Genomic DNA, 19,298 nt, shown 5'->3' with positions numbered 1-19,298 from the left:
TTTGGTAAACAGGGAAATTCTTTTTTTTAACCCAAGGACTTAATAGTTGAATGATATCCTCTTATTCTAGTCTTTTTCTAAACTGAAAGCCATAATCTCTTGCTTAGATATGTATAATTACCACATGGTTATATATACATAATTAATATAAACTGGGAACCTATAGCTGGAATTTTATTCACTAGATTTATTACAAATAAAGCCCAAGTTGTCTAAAAGCAGTTAGGGTGCTCATGTACAAGAATTTATAAAGTCTTTTGGAATCAAGATCATCCAGACTCTAAGAATAGCTGAAATTGTGATAGATAGTAGATTGCAGGCTTCACTCTAATAATAGAAACAGTTCCTGCATGACAGCATGAGATTCAGACTACAAGCTCTATCTTGATTCATAGAGATGTATTTTAGAAAGATCTTTGAGTATAAAGCATCACTAAACATCTCTCCTCTAAGAGCAAAAGGACCATATTGACAAAAGTGGGACTGTTAAAAACCTTATGTGCTCTGTAATCAAGGCGGGCAATTTACTAAAATAAATAAAATAAGCTTTGGCTTATTTTACTAAATAAGCCTTGGCAACTACTTGTCACATGCAGTGTTTAACTAGATTATACCTGGATTCAAACCGTTTGAACCCAGCAGTATTTTCTTCAAAGCACAGTTCCGTTCGTAATACAGAGTAGTGCTACCTCATTCTCAGAGGAGACAGGAAGACTTGAGGACTGACTAATTCACATCAAAGGTGCATTTTTTTCCCCTGTTCTAATAGTTTCAGCTTCGATGTGGTCACAGATGTCTTCACTATCCTTTCACTTGGTGATTTAAAGGGAGATGTATTTTTCTCTATTAAAATACTGCATTTTATTTACTTAATTTGGTTAATTTTAGTATTAAAACCATGGAAATGGTGAAAAACAAGTGGGATCATTTTGGCACTAACTTTGAGACCCTGTCCGTCTGGATAACTGAGAAAGAAAAAGAACTCAATGCCTTGGAGACGTCATCATCTGCCATGGATACACAAATCAACCAAATTAAGGTGACCTGCTCACAAGTTACATTTATAATCCATCTCTAGCTTTTAAGAGCACCTTTCTTATGTTTCGTCAAATGCTATCTGACCCCAGGACAAATCGTTCATTGCTATGTGACTCTATTAAAATTAAATTTACACAAAATGCTGAGCTAAGAGGTCTTGACTGATACTGGGCAATGCTTAATAGATGGAATTATGTATTAATACTGACTGACTTATGCATTCAAAGTCATTCTTGTGTGCAATATCATTAAAATGTTTTTATGGTTACATTATTCTTTTCCTTGATTTTGAATTAGCGCCATTAGAGTCCCCTGTTGATGGGTTTATATGCCATGAAATATATTCATCATCTACAACCTTACTATGTAAGAACAAGTCTAAATGTCTAGCTTAAGTATTGGTAGCATTTACCCTCACCAACCACAAAGAAGGGTTCAAGAAATTGCTTTCTTTAGGTGAAGCAATCAGATTCCATTGCTTTAACGCTGGCATTTATGACGCCTTTGGGGGCATGGACCAAGATGATCTGAATGCTGTCCCACAGTTCTCAGATAACCACGTGTATAAGCTATCATCATCTACTTCATTCAAATAGCGTACCAAAAAAAAAAATGAGCTGAAAGAAATGAATTCTGAGTGTTCATTTCTCTTTCTTTTGTGCTATTTTTACACAACACATTTTCAAACTCCAGCCACTTCTTTTTCTGTCTCAGCTCATTTTTTTGGAACGGGAAAACCCTCTGCCATTTCATTCGATTAAATATAGTAAAATGAATAACAAGGTGAGGGAACGTTTCACATTATGACTCAGAAGAAGTCATTGCCATGTGCATGGTGGGAGGTGCAATATGGTTTAGCTAAGATTACATGCCGGACAGACTGCCTGTCAAACACCTTCTGCAGTCAAGGGCATACGGAGTTTGGTGTCTGCAGTCTAGCTTATGTCCTGCGTGATACACCAGGAAAAACAGATACCCAACCATTAAAGAATATCCAAGAAATATGTTTAATTTTTAAAACTGTTTGTAAAGATGCCATTTAATCATTTCCACTAAATTCTAAGAAAACAAACAATAGTCCATTTAAATAGTTTCATCTCAAAATTTTTCTTTCAAAAAACTTTGACATAAACCCTTTTAACTAGTTTATCCTTTCTCTAAATTCACTTTTCTATTTTTGAAACCTTAATTCCACAACTTCTGAAATACATCAGTAATCAAAAGTATCACATTGTTACTCTTTAAGAAACAAAATAATCATGTATTTTAAAGTGTATAAGCATTCATCTGTGGATTGCCATGCCATCAAGCTAGAAATACATTTTAATATTCTGATATGGCACTTTGAAAACTATCTAAAAATGAATACGAATAACAGGAAAAAATATATTTGCTAGAAATAAGCAAAGATAGAGTTGAATTCATTGTACAGTGGAATCGTAAGTTCATGCTCTATTTCCAAACAGAAGACTGGCTTATAGGAAATATTCAAAATATGTTAACACTTGTCATAGTATTTTCACTTTAAAACAGTTTTAGGATTAAAATTAATAATGCATTTGCATGTTACCATGAAGATACCTATAATCTCATTTTTGTTCTTTATTACATGCTGTTCCAGATTGACTAATTTCTTATTCATTCCTAATTGATAACTCTAAAATGATAAGAACATTCAGTGGGTTCATCTTCCATCTTCTCTTCTTGGACTGGAATTTTTTCTGCCACAACCCAGCAGCATTATTATATAGTTAGCATCTATGAATTTGTTAATGGCATGTGTTATGCTGAAAACCAAAAATTTTGATCTTTACTAAGATTATTTCACTAAGGTGTTGGAAGAGCCTACTACAACTATTAGCACATAAAAAATTCAAAGTATATTTGTTGAATTTTTGAGTAACTTTTCCAGAAAAATCATCTTAAAAGACAGCAAAACAAAGATTGTATCAATGCTCAAACAACAAGCGTCCATTAGCTATATCACTTTAATCACAAACATAAAAATACAAACAAATAAATGATGTATCCCTGGCATTAATCTGATGCCAGTTATTTCTGACTGTCTTCTCTAGACAGAAGTTATTCTTACTCTGTTGCTTCACCTGGACAGAAGTCATATATTTTTCTGGGATAACAGTATTTTCTATTTAAATTATTTGGGTTGAAACTTGTCAAATTATTTGGCTTTATTTTGATTGAATTATTTGGATTTTTTCTCAGAGAAATAGTTTTTCTCTTATACATAAATAAACATCTATGTTTATAAGAAACTTCTGTCCGCAACACACACACACACATACACACACTGAGTTCTTTTGCAATTCTCAGTACTCTTTCTGTATTGGCTAATAGATAAAATGTCCTCCTGCCCCAAACAGAAATCATAGTCTGTAGGTTCTTGACTGTCAAGTCCCTAGCTAGTGAATAAAGCAGTGATTCCCAGAGTGGATTCCCTGGGTCAGCAGCAGTGTATCACCCCAGAAGTTGTACAGCTGCAAAGTGGGCCTCACCTTAGACCCAGTGAGTCTGAGTCCCTGAGGATGGGGCCAGGTGACCCTAATATATTCCGAATTTGGACATTATTGGCATAAAGATTAGTTGATAAACTTTAAAAGACTGGGTTGAAGCAGAAGCAGAAAAATTTTTTAGCTTGGTAAAATATGAAAAACTAAACTACATTCTAGGAAAATTAAATGTATGTCAATGTTAGCATTCCTATGAGTTTGGGAACATACTGCTTCCCAGGCCAATTGGTCAAAATTCTCAACTCACAGAATAAGAAAAGAACTTTCTGAATCTTCAAACAGACAGTAAGAGTTCCTGGGACACATTCCTGCTGCTTTCACTTCAATCAGGGTGGGTGTTTCTCCTTACTCTCCAGCCAGAGAGCGCGCCCACTGTCAGCGTGTGTCTTTCCGACTTTGTCTGCCTATCCTTTCCAAACTAGGTCAGGGAACCCATGGTGTGTGTTTGTAGCTGCTCTACAATGGCGCAAATATGTTGCAATGCCAGTTAAGGAAAATTCTGCTGATTTTCTCTCTGCAGATGATTGTATCATTTCAGGAAGGCAAGCTTGCTCAGCCTACCTTGTCATTTTTCTTGTTTTAAATATTAGGTCATGATTAAGGAAATAGAAAGTAAGATCAGCAGCATTACAGGACTAGAAGAAGAAGCTCAGTCTTTTGCTCAGTTTGTTACCACTGGAGAATCTGCTCGCATCAAAGCCAAGTTAACACAAATAAGAAGATACTGGGAAGAGCTCCGAGAGCATGCACAGAGTCTGCAAGGAATAATCCTGGGACATTTATCTCAGCAGCAGAAGTTTGAAGAGAATCTTAAAAAGGTAAGAATTGGCCCATGCATGCTAAAGTTACCTATTTCACATTGCATTTTATAAATCACCCAGAAATAATGGAATGAGGGAAAAAGACACAATTTGCCAGTTCCTTACCAAGTTGTCAGTGATGCTTGAGTGTATAATTTGTATGTAACCTTTCTGGGGAGAATATAAAAATGTCATTATATATTGTGTTCAGAAAGATCTTATGGCTTAATTAGATTTCTTTCATATAGTGGGATACATTGATTTGGGTTTTTTTTTTTTAATTTATTTTATCATCACATTGAAAGTTATCTCAAAAAGATAAGCATGCTGTTTCCCCAGCAACCTTTTCTGCCTTGAAGTATGTCTTACCCACCATATTTTCATATTTTACCAATGTTTTAGATCCAGCAGTCTGTGTCTGAATTTGAAGATAAACTTGCTGATCCAGTTAAAATATGTTCTTCAGCTACAGAAACATACAAAGTTCTCCAAGAACATATGGTAATAGCATGTTTCAACATTTCTTCTTATTTGTCTGCTCAGAAATGTGATGATTCCTGTTTGAAAAGAAAACAGTAAATATTTCTATGACAGTTAAATTGGAAAAAAAATTGTATATTACTTGAGAAATAATATGATCAAATATATTCACTTCATATACTACAAGAAATATAACTATACAAATAAGTTTTCATTAAAAATGTTTGTTAAAAAGTAGTCATTTAAGATATATTTTTCTCATAATTAAAACATGTAACTTTTTCAGATTCATAGCTTTAATAAATCCTGTTACCTTTTGCCAACATTATAAAAAATGAAATGTACAGAAAAATATGCATATATTTGCATAGCAGATTTCAGATTTTAACCCAATACACTCAGATATGCAAAGACTATGTACTCACTGATCTTTTCCTCAATGGCTAGCTTTTTTGGTCTGGTCCCTGAACTGGTAATCACTGTGAAAGTGAAGTCGCTCAGTCATGTCTGACTCTTTGCAACCCCACAGGCTATAGCCTCCCAGGCTCCTCCATTCATGGGATTTCCCAGGCAAGAATACTGGAGTGGGTTGCCATTTCCTTCTCCAGGGGAATCTTCCCGACCCAGGGATCAAACCCAGGTCTCCTGCATTGCAGGCAGATTCTTTATGGTCTGAGCCACCGGGGAAGCCCCCCACTGTGAGATATGTCGCAAAGCAACAGATGCTTCTGGCAGAATTTAGTGGAAGGAGCAAAGCAAGGGAACATGGCAAAGAAATACTCGAAAGAAGCGTGCTCGTTAACACAAAAAATATGCTGCTGTTGTTCAGTCGCTAAGTACGTCTGACTGTGACCTCATGGACTGCAGCACCCCAGGCTCTTCTGTCCTTCACTGTCTCCCAGACTTTGCTCAAATTCATGTCCAACAAATATATATATGTGTGTATGTATGTGTAGCACATATATGTATACATACAGTCCTCATCATGTGTGCATGCATGAAAACATATATGTAAACGCAGAGAAGGGGATGCAGTAATAACAAACAGTTGACAAAAACACAGCTGGAATGGCAAGTGGAATTTATATCATTTGAATTTTTATGGTAAGAAGTACATTATTTTGTTACTTATACAATTTCTTAAGAAATAACCCCCAAATGAGGAAAAGTAGGAAAATCGGATTTGATGGAATTGTTTTAATAGATAACTAAATTAACAGTTGGAGTACCAGAGAGAATAATGCATTTTTTTTTTTTTAACCATTTGGATTTCCTAAACCAAGTTGTTTTTCTCTGTCTTGACGTTTTGACCTATAAAATGGGGCTAATGAAAGGGCATACCTCTTAGGGTTCTTCTGAAGAGTAAATGAGTTAATGTACGTAATGTGCATAACACATCTGCCACATTCTCAGTTACCTTAATTGTTGTTATCATGGATTCTTGACGTCAGCTATGTCAGTCATAACTTCCCATAGATATTTTTAAAGAAAATCACAGCATGTTGCATGTACCTCTTAGTAAAGCAGGAATAGTGTTTTTAAATACTTGTGCTGTATCATGAATAACAATTTTCACATATTACCTAAATCCTTAAGGGAAAGTTAAAATTATCCCAATAGACAGGGACAATTTCTTATTTGGGGAATAGTTTCCAATCTCATCTTTGACTTCTGCATTTATGAAGTAATTGTCACTCTGTCTTGCTGTAAATCACACACAGAGACATTTTTTAGTACCACAACTGTTTATTGTGACATTGGGGAAATGTTTGGTGATAACTGGTCTCAAGGGAAAATATGGGTCTCCTTCCTTGATGCTGGGACTTTATTGCACTCTTTCGCCCTCGCGTCAGGATCTCTGTCAGGCCCTGGAATCGCTGACCAGCACGGTGGCTGCCCTGTCAGCCAGCGCTCGGAAGGTATCCAACAGAGACGCCTCCATTCAGGAGGCTGCAACCGTGCAACGGAGCTATGAGGGTTTGCTGGGTCGGGCAAAGGAGAGACAGACAGAGCTGGAGAAGCTGCTGGCCCGCTGGCAGAGGTGAGCAGCCTTCCTTCTCCCGTTGGCAGCCAGGGTATCAATAGCTACTCTTTAGTGGAAAATTCTGAACTTTGAGGGATGAAGGCAATCATCCCACACGTAAAACTCCTCAACTCATGTGCCTACCATGGGAAGACACCGATCTTCATTATAAGATGAAGTCCCCTAGTTGTGGAAAGGATGCATGTCTGTCTTTACACACAGCACAGATATAAGCACATGAGCAAGTTCATACGCAAATACAAAAGGAGGGGTTTTTGGACTTTCACACCCAGAAAAAATCAACCAACACTGTGGTATTTATCATAGTTACTGAACTCCCCGACTTCAGAAAGGTTTAGTTTTCAAGTATGATAATTTCGCAAGACTTTGTTTCTTATCTCCACTTTCCATAGGTTAGAGAAAGAACTGTCAACCTTTTTGACTTGGTTAGAGCGGTGTGAAGCTATAGCCAGTTCACCAGAAGCCGACATTTCTGCAGACAGAGTCAAGGTGGAGAGTGAACTTCAGTCAATACAGGCAAGTTCAAGGAAGTGTGAGGAGAATGAAATGCTGTTTGTCATGGTGGCATTGTAAAAACAAAATCAAGAACCAAACCCTGTCTCCAACTTAGCTTCTTGTTTTTATTTCGTGATCCTGAAGAGAAGAACAGCCCTGACCTGAAAGACAAAGTCATGGTGAACTTTGTGATGACCAATTTCCACAGTATAATAGAAAATCCTGTAGCATAATGTCTGGCACTTGAATATAAATTATCTGGCAGGGCAGTTGAAGGAGAAGTGGGTGGAAACATAGATGAAACAAAGTTGATTCTCAGTGAGTAATTTTTTTTTGGCTGCACTGAACTGCATGTGGGATCTTAATTCCCCAGACAGGGATCAAACTCATGCCCCCTGCAATGGAAACACAGAGTCCTAACCAGGGAAATCCCTCAGTGAATAGTTTTTGAAGTTGGATAATAGCTATATTCTTTATACTTTTGTATTTGTATAAATTTGGGATAAGTTTAAAAAAAAGAGAGAGAGAGAAGTAATACAATGTAGAAAGAAGTCACAGTAGTGATTATTTTCAAGCAAGACACCAAAAAGTGAATAACCAAAGTACAGGAAATAGAAAGACAAAGAATTCTAGCTTATTACATCTTTTAAGAAGCCAACTTTTTAAACTTTAAAGAATCTCTCAGTATTATGGAAACTACAGACAATGCTACTGATTTCTGGAGATTAATAACTTGCTTTAAGTGATGCTATCTGTGCCAGAAAATTCAACAAGCAAAATTGCTTCAACAAAGAGATTTATTGTGTAACAGATTTGCACCCCAACTTTCTCCCTTCCCCTTTTATAAAACACTTAAGAGGAAAATGGATTCTTTTACTTTTCGTAATTTCTCCTCTAAAAATTCCATCAGTGCACGTCTGTAGCTTCTGGTCCTATTCCCCCAACTTCAGATGTTCTCCTACTTTGACTTTGAGGGTTTCCCATGCTCTTGGTTCTCTTGCCTTTCTAGTTTATTAAACTCAGTTTATTAATGCAGGCAGTAGTTCTGTACTAATCTCTCCAAAAGTCCCTGTTCAGAAGTCTCTGGTGACTGTCCTGTCTGGGTAATCCACAATCCACAATCTGGTGTTTATCTTCTTACAATTAGAGTGTGGGGAAATCTAAGAGGGAAAGTCATTGCTCCTGTTCATAAAATTATCTGCCCATATCAAAAAGTATTCTTACGTGTCTCTAAATGGAAAACAGGTCTATTCAAGTTAAAGACCTACAAAAGGGGCTGCAGGCCCACATACAGGAACTGTGTCAACTAAGCTGCTCCCTGCCCCAGTCTGAACCTTCCTTGTACATTCCAACCTCCTGGCCTCATGTCCTTCAACTTACTCAGATTCTGCTTTATTATCTTTCCTGGCTTCTGTAGACAGTCCTTCCTCTGATACCTTTAGCAATTTTTCTTTTATCGCACATGTGACCTCCCTACAAAGCAGAAAGAGCATCATCTGTGTGCCACGCTACAGCTGTCCATATAGTGCCTCCTGTTCTGTTGTATGAAAATAAAATGAAGAGCCTTTAAGCTCCCTGCTTTGGCCTAATGTCATCTCTAAACCCAGAGACTCACCGTGTTCCCAGTTCCTAGACTTGCACCTCTGTCACTGTTAGATATGCATTGTTTCTCCTCAGCAGTAGTTATTCTTTGATTCTTTTCACCTACTCAGTTTCTTTATTCTGAAAGAAATTCTACAGCTTCTAAATTTGCCTAACTTAATATAACTCAGACTGTTGGAAAACTAATTTGGGTTTCAGAAGCATTTTTAACATTGCATTAGAGGTTGTGCTGTGTCCTCAGTAGCTGAGTCACGTCCGATTCTTTGGGGCCCCATGGACTGTAGTCCTCTGTCCATGGGATTTTCCAGGCAAGAATGCTGGAGTAGGTTGCCATATCCTTCTCCAAGGGATTTTTCCCAACCCGGGGATCGAACCCTTGTCTCTGGTGTCTCCTGCATTGGCACATAGATTCTTTACCCCTGAGCTACCTGGGAAGCCTTGCATTAGAGGTTAAGTGGATCCAATTCTAAATCAAGGGATAAAAACTCTTCTTAGCCTGGTCCTAATGACCTCCATTTTTCAAGAACACAAAGCCTTTGGACGACAACTACCTGTGTCATGTGGTCCTTCCTGGTCAGTCTTGTTAGGATGAAATCTGTAATCCATTCTTTTTTTCTCAGGTGCTGCAAAATGAAGTTGTGTCCCAGGCTTCCATCTATAGCAACCTATTGCAGCTAAAGGAATCCCTCTTCTCAGTGGCCTCCAAAGATGATGTGAAAATGATGAAACTACAATTGGACCAGTTGGATGAGAGATGGAGAGATTTGCCCCAGATAATTAGCAAAAGGTTGGGGTTCAAACAAACTTCTAGTATTGCTCATTTTTTTAAAACAGTGAGCATATAAATTAAGAAAGCTTAGTTTTGTTTACTTTTACTTAACCCCATTATTTGAGCATAAAGAGAAGAAAACTAATCATAATTTATAAATCAAAGTGCTTAAAACTAGTATTTCAGATGACCCTCAATTCAAAATTTTAGTCTTGCAATCAAGGCAAATGATCAAATTAGTTGAACGATATTAAAGAGAGTAGGATTACTCATGTTTTAATTATTATTGCTCAAGTTGTTTATATATATAGGAAAAAAATGGTAAATAAAATTTTACCTCACATGATATTTCTCAACAGAGGATATGTATTTTTCCCATTCCATTCCAGTATTATAGAGAACAGGAAAATTATTATTATCATATTAAAAGGAGACAACATGGATTAAATCTTAACTGACTGGATGGTTAACAGTTGACATCTACATATTTCTAATATGCCAAAAAACAATTTTTTGTCTTAAATTGGTATTGATTACCCATGTAATGTGGAAAAAAGCAGTTAACCTTTTTAGTCAATTTTTAATTTATTTTTTCAGCAAATATTTACTGAGTTTTAATGAGTAGCACACTCTTCCATGTGCTGAGGTTAGCAATGTAAACAGAGTTCCGCTCTTTAACTCTGTGGAGCTTGTATTTGTTCTGTTGTCTATTCATTCATATATTCAGTTAGCAAATGTTTATTGCATACCTGTTGAGTATGAGACAACCTATCAGACACTGAAACCATAAAAATCAGTAAAACCTGAGGGCAAGTATTATAGATCAGCGTGGGAATAACAAGAAACCCAATGGGAGGGAAGCACAGGATATTACAGAAGCCAAGAGAAAGGACATTTGAATGGGTTCATGAAAGGCTGACAGAAGGTTTTTGGTGCCAAACTCTTGAAAGATGAGTAACTTTCTACAAAATAGAGGAGGATCTGCCCTCCCCAGCCCTCCCAGAAGAAAAGTAAAAGGATTTTACAAATGATACAAATGTATGAAAGCATTCAAAATATACTCTATGCATGTAAAGATAACATGTAGAAGATTTTGTAAGGATTAAAGCATGAAAGTCTATTTAAAGAGTTGAACTTTGGATATGAGCCATCATAACAAGTGTATTTTATTAAAGTGTTATTCTTTTTTAATATTAGTTAATTGCCTAATCTTGGTTGTGCTGGGTGTTCTTTGCTGCATGAAGGCTTTTCTCTAGTTGCAGTGAGCTGGGGCTACTCTCTAGATGCCATGTGCAGTCTTCTCATTGCGGTGGCTTCTCTTATTGTGGCTCTTGGGCTCTTGAGCTCAGGCTCAGTTAATTGTGGTGCACAGATTTAGTTGCTTCACAGCAGATGGAATTATCTCGGACCAGGGATCAAAAGCATGTCCCCTGCATTGGCAGGCAAATTCTTATCCACTGTACCATTATGGAAGTCCTAAGGTTATCCTTAATGCCAGCCTTGGGCTCTGAAGTCAGATCGCCTATTGTTTGTTGACCTAATTCATTCATTACACAAGCAATGATTGATCCCTGATCCTATCCCAGGTACTTTTCTAGGTACTGAGTTTATAGCAGTAAGCAAAGCAAGACCTATGTCTTATTGGGTGAGGGGGAAGATAAATAGATCATTAATCAAAAGAATGAACAAGACCATTTCAAGTGGTGTTCAGTAATATGAAGACAACAAAATAGGATGACATGGGAGGGGCTGTAGATTGGGTGGCCAAGCAAAGCCTCTCAGGGGACTTGACATCAGATTAAGATCTGAATACTATGTACAAAGCATGTTCGCGGTACTTTGGGGACAAAGCGTACAGGCAGAGGGAGCAAAAAAGGGCAGAGGCTCTTAGACAGTAATGAGCTGGGATACTGAGGAAACAGAGGTGAGTGAAGCATGGGGCAGTGCTGTATCACATGAGGTCAGAGAAGTTGATTACCTGGGATCCCTTGCAGACCACAGTAAGGAGCCTTGGAGTTTTGCCTTCTTGTATGCAACAGGAAATTGCCCCCATGTTTAAGCTTGGCAGGGATGTTCTGATTATATTAAGATAATTTCTGGTTGTTACCTACAAAGTGGATAGTAGGGAGGCCATGGTGGCAGGAAGGACGCTGGTGTGGGAGGCTGGTAGAGGCAAGAGATGAAGAGATTTAGGCCAGGGTGTAGAAATGGAGAGAAGAGCACAGAACATACCGTGACGGGGTGCTGGCAAGATCAACACAGATCAGACGTGGTGGTAAAGACAAGGGGATGAAGACTGACCCGTAGAATCATCCGGGTGGATGGTGAGGACGTCAACTGAGATGGGGAAAATTGGGAGAGAAATGGGGCTTGAGAAGTAGAAAACGTCAAGAGTTCTGGTCTGGCCATGTATGACAGCATTGCTTTTGCCCTTGATTAGAAACATGTCATTAATTTTTTCTGTCCAGATGCGGGGCATTTTAACATTAACACTTTTCTGTACATAGGATTAACTTCCTTCAGTCTGTGGTCGCCGAACACCAGCAATTTGATGAACTGCTGCTTTCCTTTTCTGTCTGGATTAAGCTGTTCCTCAGTGAATTACAAACTACTTCTGAGATAAGCATAATGGACCATCAAGCAGCTCTTACACGGCACAAGGTAAAGTTTGTTAAGATTGAAGAAGAATTTATTCATAAAATAGAGTTCTTGAATTATAAAGGGATGTAACATTAAAGAACACTGGCAACAATTTAGCTTCTTATTAATATGCAAATGTTTTAATAATTGAGTATATGGTCCCAGGCAACATGTTATGCAGACAAATTAAACACGTAAAGCCACTTCAGATAAAATAGGCAACCACCTTAAGAGACTGCTCCTTCAAAGTAGAGCAAATGATTTCTAGAGTGAATGATATGAGAATGTTCATTTTTAAGCTTCTACTTTGCTTTGTTACAGTCCTGAAAATTAATACTGAATTCTGATGCTTTAATGATAGAGTTTTTCTGAATTACCCTTTAGCTTGAAAGTTATTTAAAATTCATGATTTATTTTCCATGTAAAACAGCTGTTGAGGCATCAAAAAATAAAATATTTAATAAGATTCTGACCATCGAGCATTGGGATAGTTGGATATAAGCTATACAATAAGTTTATAACAACATTTAGTAATAAAACATTTAATATTTGTTGAGTGCTAACTCTATGGTCGGAGAAGGCAATGGCACCCCACTCCAGTATTCTTGCCTGGAGAATCCCAGGGACAGGGGAGCCTGGTGGGCTGCCGTCTGTGGGGTCGCACAGAGTCAGACACGACTGAGCGACTTAGCAGCAGCGGCAGCAGCAGCAACTCTATGGTGGGTTTGCTAATTGGTTTTACCCGAAGGAAAAGTACTTTATCTTACCTTCCTGTTACAAGACAGGGGTGCTATCTTCCTCAATGATTTACATTTCAAAGAAATGGCTCCCCCAGTCCCTGAGAAAGATATTCTGAGTTGAAAAATTGGCCAGAGGCTTTAAAAATATTTATCTCACAAAGGGGCAGAGAGGGAATTTGTACATTTTCTAGTGTAAATGCTCAAAAAAGCCCTCGAAAGTTTAGTAGTCAAGCTAAGGAGAACAGGCCTTAATGTTCATCTATTCCTATACTCCTTCCCTATAAATTGTTGATATTAGCTTTTATTATAATTATAAATACTATAATTTGTATATAAGTATATTACTATTATATGTAAAATGTAAATATATGTGTTATATATAATAGAGCTTAGCTCTAATACATAAACATTATAATTTGCATATAAGTGAATTATTATAATATATAAAATGTAAATTTAAAGTGTTGGCCAAAAAGTTCATTATGAAAAAACCTGAATGAACTTTTTGGCCAACTTAATATAATATGAATCATAGATCATAGAGGTAATTCCATAAATTAGTAATTCTAAATAAAATCTAATGAATTAGTTCTAAAGTAGAGCTAATTCTGTAAATATTTTAGTTATATTCTGCATATATGTATAGGTAAATAGCTTCCCAGGTGGTGACAGTGGTAAAGAACCCACTTGCCAATGCAGGAGACCTAAAAGGCGTGGGTTCAATCCCTGGGTCAGGAAGACCCCATGGAAGAGGGCATGGCACCCACTCCAGTATTCTTGTCTGAAGAATCCCATGGACAGAGAAATCTGGCAGGCTACAGTCCATGGGGTCGCAAAGAGTCAGATACAGCTGAAATGACTTAGCATGCAGCGTGCACATATAGTTTAAAAAAAAATTGAAAATTTGGATGATTTTAAAAGTATATATGTATGATGTATTTATATGCACACACATATATATTTGTTGTTGTTTAGTCGCTAAGTCATGTAGGACTTTTTTGTGACCCCCATGGACTGTAGCCCACCAGGCTCCTCTGTTCATGGTATTTCCCAGGCAAGAATACTGGAGAGGTTTGACATTTCCTTCTCCAGGGGATCTTCCCTACTCTGGGATTGAACCCATGACTCCTGCATTGACAGGCAGATTCTTTACCACTGAACTACCTGGGAAATCCATATATAATTCCTTCTAACTGTTTCTATCCATGGAGTAATTATTTTCTGTGGAATGAATTATTTCCAAATGAGAGTTGTGTTTTATGTGAAATATATAGATAAACAAAACAGGAGAAATTTTAAGAATGTTTCTACAAGATTCACCGTAGTTGACCTTTAAGTACTGTGCCATCCGTTGCATTTAAAATGTATCTTGACATCACAAATTTGTATCTGTATGAGTCAAGCACACTGCATCTGGGAAATTACTAACTCTCTCTGCTCTTTCAGGACCACGCGGCGGAAGTAGAGAGCAAAAAGGGAGAACTGCAGAGTCTGCAGGGTCACCTGGCAAAGCTGGGAGCCCTGGGCCGTGCCGAGGACCTTCATCTTCTCCAGGGCAAGGCGGAGGACTGCTTGCAGCTGTTTGAGGAGGCCAGCCAGGTCGTGGAGAGGCGGCAGCATGCCCTGTCCCAGCTGGCCGAATTCCTACAGAGCCACGCCTCTCTGTCAGAGAGTCTCCACCAACTGAGGCAAACAGTGGAATCAACCCACAGTATGAATAAGAAACAGTCTGACTTATTAGAAAGAGACCTAAACGATGCTATTCGAAATGTGAAAACACTAGAATCTGCTGCCATCAGTCTCGACGGCCTTCTTACCAAAGCCCAGTACCATCTCAAAAGTGGAGGTTCTGAGCAGAGAACATCCTGCAGAGCCACCTCAGATCACCTCAGCGTGGAATTAGAGAGGATCCAGAACCTTCTGGGAACCAAGCAGAGTGAGGCAGATGCCCTGGCAGTATTGAAGAAGGCCTTCCGAGATCAGAAAGAGGAGCTGCTGAAAAGCATCGAGGACATTGAAGAAAGGACTGACAAAGAGAGGCTGAAAGATCTAACCCGACAAGCACTTCAACAGAGGTGAATGGCAACTGCCTGGAAGTCGATCGCCAAGAGTTAATTCCTTTGCTTTTCGTTTGTTCTGGAATTAAATCTTGTGCAAAACTGTAATAGTACTATGTTTAGTTACTTGTTTTTAAAATATTTTGAGGGGACTTCCCTGGTGGTCCAGTGGTTAAGACTCCACACTTCCACTGCAGGGGACACAGATTTGATCCCTGATCAGGGAACTAAGATTCCCACATGCCACAGGGCTTGTATATATGTGAATGAGTGAATGAAAGTCGCTCAGTCGTGTCTGACTCTTTGCAACCCCCTGGACTATAGCCTGACAGGCTTCTCTGTCCATGGAATTTTTCAGGCAAGAATACTGGAGTGGGTAGCCGTTCCCTTCTCCAGAGGATCTTCCCAACCCAGGGATCGAACCCAGGTCTCTTGATTCGCATGCGGATTCTTTACTGGCTTAGCCACCGTAGGATAAAATTAATGACTATTTTAGCACTTAAGAAGTACTAAAATGTCTTTGTTTTCCTTAAAGACTTTCCTAAAATGGCAACCCACTCCAGTGTTCTTGCCTGGAGAATCCCAGGGACGGGGGAGCCTGGTGGACTGCCGTCTATGGGGTCGCACAGAGTTGGACACGACTGAAGTGACAGGAGCAGCAGCAGCAAGAGCTATATATAAGCCATTTTGAGATCTTATTTACAACAGAGTATATTGATCATATTATCTATTTTTAAGCAGTTTTTAGCTGATAGAAGAAGTGACCCATCTTCTTTAGCAAGAATGACAAGCTGAGGAGAAAGGAAGTGAAGTGGATTTGTATTTTGGTGGTAAAATACGAGGGAATTTTTCCCAGTGGCTTCTAGCCTATGAGAAAGTACTGGAGTGAATTCGTTGGTTGACAGTGAGTGAGAGGAAACTGTGGGTAGAAAATGCAGCAAGAAATGGAGAGGAAGCCTCTGGCACTTGGTAAGTGATACGCTGCCATTTGAGATTTATATTCGTTCACTTAAAGTGGAACCAATCAGCCTGGCAGAGTGGTTCTCCCCAACTACTTTTAACAGTTTGCTTATAAGTATGGAGAAGGCAGAGAAGTAGATTTAAGCAAAGCTGGTTGTTTTGTCAGGAAAGTTTAATAGAGAAGCTAAGAGGTCAAAGGTATTTTTTATAGTAAATTTTCTAAGTAATATTTTACTGTAGGCTTCCTTGCAATCCTATTTTCCCTTCTTACTAGAACTTCTCCCCACTCGTCTCAGCATCACTTTCTCTTCCATTTTTTCAGGGGGCAAATAAACAGCAGGGATGAGTCATACCAAGACATCCATAATTGATGAGGATTCGATTGACCCTGTCAAGATCATTGCCATTTGCTTCCTTTTAACCAGAATCAAACATTAAGCTAAAGGCATTGGTTAGGTGATAATGACTACTGAGGTTGTATTCCTCATGGGCAATAAGCTATCTGACTAGTTTAACAACAAATTTACAAAAGGAAATAAGATTTGGAAAGGAAAAATGGCCTCCAGAGTAGGGATAGAAGGAAGAGCCATGTGTGACAAAGGAGCAAAGAATTCACCCAGGAAATGTGCAATAGGATTGGTGCTGTATGGCCCGCTCTAGCCTGCTCAGGCCAAGCTGACCAGGAGATCCTAAAATTGCTCAAGTTGCCCTGGGTTGGTTTCAAGGGCCACTTCAGTACACACAATGCTAAACTCACTGAAGTTGTACAGAGGCTACGGAAAATGTTGCCTGGACTAGATCATTTTTTAAATACCAGTCATACCATGCCTAGGTATTACTGGGTGACCTTGAACAAATTGGCTGTCTTATGAAATGGAACTATCGATAATACCTGTTCCTAGCCACTTTGTTCACCCCACTCCAGTACTCTTGCCTGGAAAATCCCATGGATGGAGGAGGCTGGTAGGCTGCAGTCCATGAGGTCGCTAAGAGTCCGACACGACTGAGCAACTTCACTTTCACTTTTCACTTTCCTGCATTGGAGAAGGAAATGGCAACCCGCTCCAGTGTTCTTGCCTGGAGAATCCCAGGGACGGGGGAGCCTGGTGGGCTGCCATCTATGGGGTCGCACAGAGTCGGACACGACTGAAGCGACTTAGCAGCAGCAGCAGCCACTTTGGGGAATTAAATGGGATAATGCACACAATCATCTCTATACCAAACTGCAAAAATTAAAAGAGTCAATGGCTGCCTCTATGTGGCCACTGTTTACAAATACTCAAATATTAAGGACCCAAAAAACCCTTTCTAGTTGTAATCTTAAAAAAAAAAAATAGGTAAAGTTTTAAAAACATACTTATTGTAGAGCTCAGTAAAACTTATTTTTATTTTGAGTGAAATGACTGTGATTTTTAAATATTACTTTAATATGAATCAAACCTCACAGCATGGAAGAATTTCTTACCAATGACCTTGTGATAAGTACTCAACTACTTTACTTCAAATGTTGGCCCTGGTCTTGAAATTCTTATATCATTAAAAGAAAATAGAAAATGAATACAAACTTAATAGAAGTTTGAAGGTCAATGGTAAAAATGACTTCAAATGTTTTCTAAGTTAAAGTCTGAATTATGCAAAATTAACTGTAAAAGCATCTTTATTCATTGATATACATAAATTGCTGTGTTAAAAGCTTTTCTAGCTATTGATATGCATGCTTTATTTATGGAAGTGAAAGTCACTCAGTTGTGTCCGACTCTTTGTAACTCCATGGACTTAGCCTGCGAGGCTCCTCTGTCCTTGGAATTCTCTAGACCAGAACGCTGGAGTGGGTAGCCTATCCCTTCTCCAGGGGATCTTCCCAACCCAGGGATCAAACCCAGGTCTCCCGCACTGCAAGCGGATTCTTTGCTGTCTGAGTCACCAGGGAAGCCCTTATTTAAAGAAAGGAAATAGTAGTTCAACACTTGTAGTAAACTAATAGTAAAATAACATTTTAATTTGCAGGTTGAGAGTCTTCAATCAGTTAGAAGATGAATTGAATTCTCATGAGCATGAATTATGTTGGTTGAAAGATAAAGCTAAGCAAATTGCTCAGAAAGACGTAGCCTTTGCACCTGAGGTTGACAAGGAGATAAACCGCTTAGAGGTCACCTGGAATGATACCAAAAAACTAATTCATGAAAAGTAAGTAAAAAACTTCTCAGTTTTTATTTCTAACTTCCTATTTATTTTGTGATTGGGCCACTGCCCATTGATTTGAGTTGGTCTGATCAAGAGTTTAATATCTTTTGCCATCTTAGGTATTTGCTGTCTCTTTAATAACATTAAAAATTTAGTCCTACAGAATTTTATTGAGGACATTTTCTTGAGACAGCAATTACATGTGAAATTCGATACTTGGAAATAAGAATCGTCAACATTTACAGGGTACCAGTAGGAGAGTCTTAACCACTGATTTTTTTTTTTTGTTTTGTTATATTTGTTTATAATTGAGGTATGATTTACATACAGTAAAATTCACCCTAAGTGTATACCCTTAAACTACAGGAGTTTAACAAACTCATATAGTTGTATAAATATCACAACTATCAAATGGTAGGAGTTACAACACCTGAAATATGCCCACATGTCTCATTGTAATCAATCCCTTCCTCACTTCCAACCCCTGGCAACTGTTGATCAGATTTCTGTCTCTGTAGTGTCTTCTTTCTTAGAATCACACATAAATGGATTCTTTCCAGTTTGAATGATTATAAATAAAGCATCTCTAAACACTCATGCTCACTTTTCGTGTGTACATCAGTTTTTACTACACTTGGTTAAATACCTTCTTTTACTTAGCACAAGTACATTGTGATGTGTATCCATAAAGTGCATTCTTTTTTTTAACAGCTGAATGATATTCCATTTACTAAGTGTACTGAAGTTGATTTTTTCACCAGTTGATAGATATTTAGGATCTTCCCAGTTTGAATTACTACAAAAGCATCTGTAAATGTTTATTTTTTATGTGTACCTAATTTTTTATTATACTGTAGACTATTAATGTAGACTTTAAAAAATATAATCCTGCTGCACAAACTTTATTCTGTGTTATTAAACATTCTCTAAATTGTGATTTGGTAGAGGTTGCATGGTATTC

The 19,298-nt window shown here is 38.1% G+C and overlaps 1 protein-coding gene across 16 annotated transcripts in view; it reads left to right on the top strand.

Moving 5' to 3' along the window:
* Window positions 1–19,298, top strand: part of SYNE1 (spectrin repeat containing nuclear envelope protein 1) — a 497,963-nt gene that overhangs the window by 194,692 nt on the left and 283,973 nt on the right. For all 16 annotated transcript variants that reach the window (XM_061428348.1, XM_061428354.1, XM_061428353.1 and 13 more), the window contains 9 exons: window positions 889–1,039; window positions 4,157–4,384; window positions 4,769–4,867; window positions 6,700–6,887; window positions 7,283–7,406; window positions 9,608–9,774; window positions 12,264–12,417; window positions 14,583–15,211; window positions 18,161–18,340. In XM_061428348.1, the coding sequence (XP_061284332.1) occupies window positions 889–1,039; window positions 4,157–4,384; window positions 4,769–4,867; window positions 6,700–6,887; window positions 7,283–7,406; window positions 9,608–9,774; window positions 12,264–12,417; window positions 14,583–15,211; window positions 18,161–18,340 (1,920 nt within the window). The remainder of the gene's footprint in view (window positions 1–888; window positions 1,040–4,156; window positions 4,385–4,768; window positions 4,868–6,699; window positions 6,888–7,282; window positions 7,407–9,607; window positions 9,775–12,263; window positions 12,418–14,582; window positions 15,212–18,160; window positions 18,341–19,298) is intronic.

This window comes from Bos javanicus, chromosome 9, assembly GCF_032452875.1.
Source record: "Bos javanicus breed banteng chromosome 9, ARS-OSU_banteng_1.0, whole genome shotgun sequence".
NCBI lineage: Eukaryota > Metazoa > Chordata > Mammalia > Artiodactyla > Bovidae > Bos > Bos javanicus.
This window is presented reverse-complemented; position numbering and strand designations above follow the sequence as displayed.